General features: G+C 33.6%; 1 protein-coding gene across 1 annotated transcript; it reads left to right on the top strand.

Moving 5' to 3' along the window:
* The first annotated feature begins 567 nt into the window (after window positions 1-567).
* LOC127095678 (zinc finger BED domain-containing protein RICESLEEPER 1-like) lies at window positions 568-1,452 on the top strand. Its single transcript, XM_051034333.1, has one exon. The coding sequence runs from the start codon at window positions 568-570 to the stop codon at window positions 1,450-1,452; it is 885 nt and encodes a 294-aa protein (XP_050890290.1).
* Window positions 1,453-3,231: the final 1,779 nt, after the last annotated feature.

Below are 3,231 nucleotides of genomic sequence, written 5' to 3' on the forward strand. Positions count from 1 at the left end.
AACCCCCCTTACCTGAGTTAATCCGGAAATCTCTAAGCTCCAAGCTTTTCTCTTCTCCAACCTTTTGCCCTTGCTCTTCCTCTTTGCCCTTTCTCCACTTTCCACTTTTCAGCCGCTTCTCTGTTTCACGTAAAACTCTTTTTACCAAATGGGATTCTTTTTCCTTACTTCACACTTATATATTTTCCAATAATTATTATTCCAAAATAATAATAATAATAATCCAATAATTCCAATTATTTAACTAAATTAATAAATATAATATTAATTTAAATCAAATAATTATCTTATTTTTATTGGGGTGTTACACTTACTACTGATTGCTGGACTTCTATACAAAATCTCAACTGCTTGACCCTTACGGCACACTTTGTGGATAACGAATGGAAGTATCAAAAAAGAATTATAAGCTTTACTGTAATTCCAAACCACAAAGGTGAAACTGTAGGTAGGAAGATTGAAGAAGTGTTAAGGGATTGGGGAATTAGGAATGTGTCAACCATAATTGTTGATAATGCCACTTCAAATGATGTTGTTGTGACATATCTAAAGAGAAAAATAGCAAATATGAATGGGTTAATGGGGGATGGAGAGTGTTTTCATATGAGGTGTTCATCTCACATTTTGAACTTGGTGGTAAATGAGGGTTTGAAAGATAAATATTTATCTGTAACTAGTGTTAGAGATGCTGTTAGATTTGTTAAGTCCTCACCTCATAGGGCAACCAAGTTTAAAGAATGCATTGAATTTGCTGGAATAACTTGCAAAAAATTAGTATGTCTTGATGTTTCAACTCGTTGGAACGTGACATATTTAATGCTAGAGGCTGCGGAGAAGTTTCAACTCGCTTTTGAGAAGCTTGAGGATGAAGAGTCGAGCTATAGGGAGTTCTTTGGAAAAGGTAATCCCCCTAGTAATGATGATTGGGACATTGCTAGGGCTTTTAGCGCTTTCCTAAAGTTATTCTATGAAGCAACTAAGACTTTTTCCACCTCTCAAAATGTGAGTTTGCATACTTGTTTTCACCATGTGTCTGCCATTTATTGTGAGTTAAAGCAAGCTCCTTTGAACTTAAATGATTTTTTTGCAAGTGTGGGTGGAGATATGATGGAAAAATATAATAGATATTGGGGAAGTCCTGATAAGATGAACAAGATGATATATTTTGGTATTATTCTTGATCCAAGATACAAGTTGAGTTACATTGAGTGGGCGTTTAAGGACATGTATGGAGTTGGATCAAAGTTTGGTAGTGACTTGGTAAAATCTATAAAAGAGAATTTACAAAAGTTGTATGATTGGTATAAGCAAGCTTATGACCAAGAACATAATTCCATACAGCCTCTTGGTAGTGGTGGAAATAATGTCTCCAATGATGAAACAAATGCATCTGCTGCCCGTTCATCACTTATGGCTAGAGCTGATGCTTTTGAGCAACATTTAGAGGAGTAAGACTCGATTGATAACCAAAATGAGCTTGAGGTGTATAATTCTAGTAAGTGTGTCAAAAGGGATCCTAACTTTGACATTCTTGTGTGGTGGAAACGTAATTCAATCGAATATCCTATTTTATCTACAATGGCTAAAGATATTTTAGCCACACCAGTGTCTACTGTTGCTTTTGAAAGTGCTTTTAGCACAGGAGGGAGAGTCATAGAAACCTATAGGAGTTCTCTAACTGCTGAAATGGCCGAGGCTTTAATTTGCACCCAGAATTGGTTAAGGCCTTCTTTTACCTATTTCAAAGATATGAATCTCATGGAAGATTTTGAGCTTTCAGAAGATATTGTAACAGGTAAATTTATTACTGAATTTCTAATAAATATGATGTAATGTTGTATAATTATGCCTTATTAAAAATTGTTTATTTAATTATTTTAGAGTTTCAACAAATGTCTTTAGCAGCAAAACGAGTATCAGGTGTCTCATCATCACAGTCTCAGCCACAACCTTCGGGTTGTGCTTGAAATGGATGTATGTATATCATTATTTACTTATTACTTTATTATTTTTTTTTTAACTAATGTTTATGTTGTCCAATTTTCCAGGTCAACTATGTTTTTTGCGTTTTTTGGAGTCATGCATGATCTATCTATCTATCTATCTATCTATCTATCTATCTATCTATCTATCTATATATATATATAATATATATATTATATATATAATATATTATATATATATATATATATATATATAATCACTACTCAATGGCCGAATGAAAAATAGCTAGGCTATGATTTTTGATTTTTTGGAGTCATGCATGACCTATATATATGAGCCTGTGAAAGTTACCAATGCCTATTGGTTGGTTGCCATTGGAGCCTGTGAAAGTTTCTACAGGTTTTATTTTGCTTTATATTTAAGTTTTTTCCCCATCACTCCATCCGTTTGGGAAGTGAAAGAAGAAGGTGAAGGCTTTGGAGCTGTTAAAGAAGAGACTGCCCAAACTGTTGTCGTCATTGAGCATTGGTATTTCACTCTTTTTATCGTTTTATCATTTTCTTGCTTTCGTTCTAATGTGATTGATAGTGCATGGTTTTTTCCCATTAGTATATAATGTACACCCTGAACATGCTCCTTGTTTAATTGCCAATGGTTAACCACTTTCACATTAGTATATAATGTACACCCTGAACATGCTCCTTGTTTAATTGCCAATGGTTAACCACTTTCACATTAGTATATAATGTACACCCTGAACTGTAGAGGATTCAATTCATTTTATTACTGTGCTTGATGTCCTGTTTAACTTTCAGTCTGCTTTATGTGCTCAATTTTTAGTTTCATAAACTAAAATTTGGTATTACTTTAATTACTCTAATAATTATATTTGCAATTGATTTTAACAGGAAGCTCTACTAAATGCCTTGAATGATGAGACTCAGAGATTACAAGAACAAGTATATTTTGGACAAATAAAATCTCACACTGATGTAAGTTGTTTGATATGTTAAAATAAACATGTCCATTCCTACACACTGGTCTTTTGTCTTATCATTTGGACTGTTTTTATCCAATGCAGCAATGGATGATTTGAAGCCCGTGACACATCTTTTTGCCGTTGACATCACTTTAGCGAGTGGGATTAAGTTACTTCACCAAGGCTTCAATTATCTGGTTAATACTGATTTGCATTTCTTTTAAATATTCTTCTATCTTTGAGCCTGATGACTGTCATTGGTTGGAGTGTTGGGCCACTTATTCAGTACTTGTATTTTTTTATTTGAA

This window comes from Lathyrus oleraceus, chromosome 6 (genome assembly GCF_024323335.1).
Source record: "Lathyrus oleraceus cultivar Zhongwan6 chromosome 6, CAAS_Psat_ZW6_1.0, whole genome shotgun sequence".
NCBI classification, from domain to species: Eukaryota; Viridiplantae; Streptophyta; class Magnoliopsida; order Fabales; family Fabaceae; genus Lathyrus; species Lathyrus oleraceus.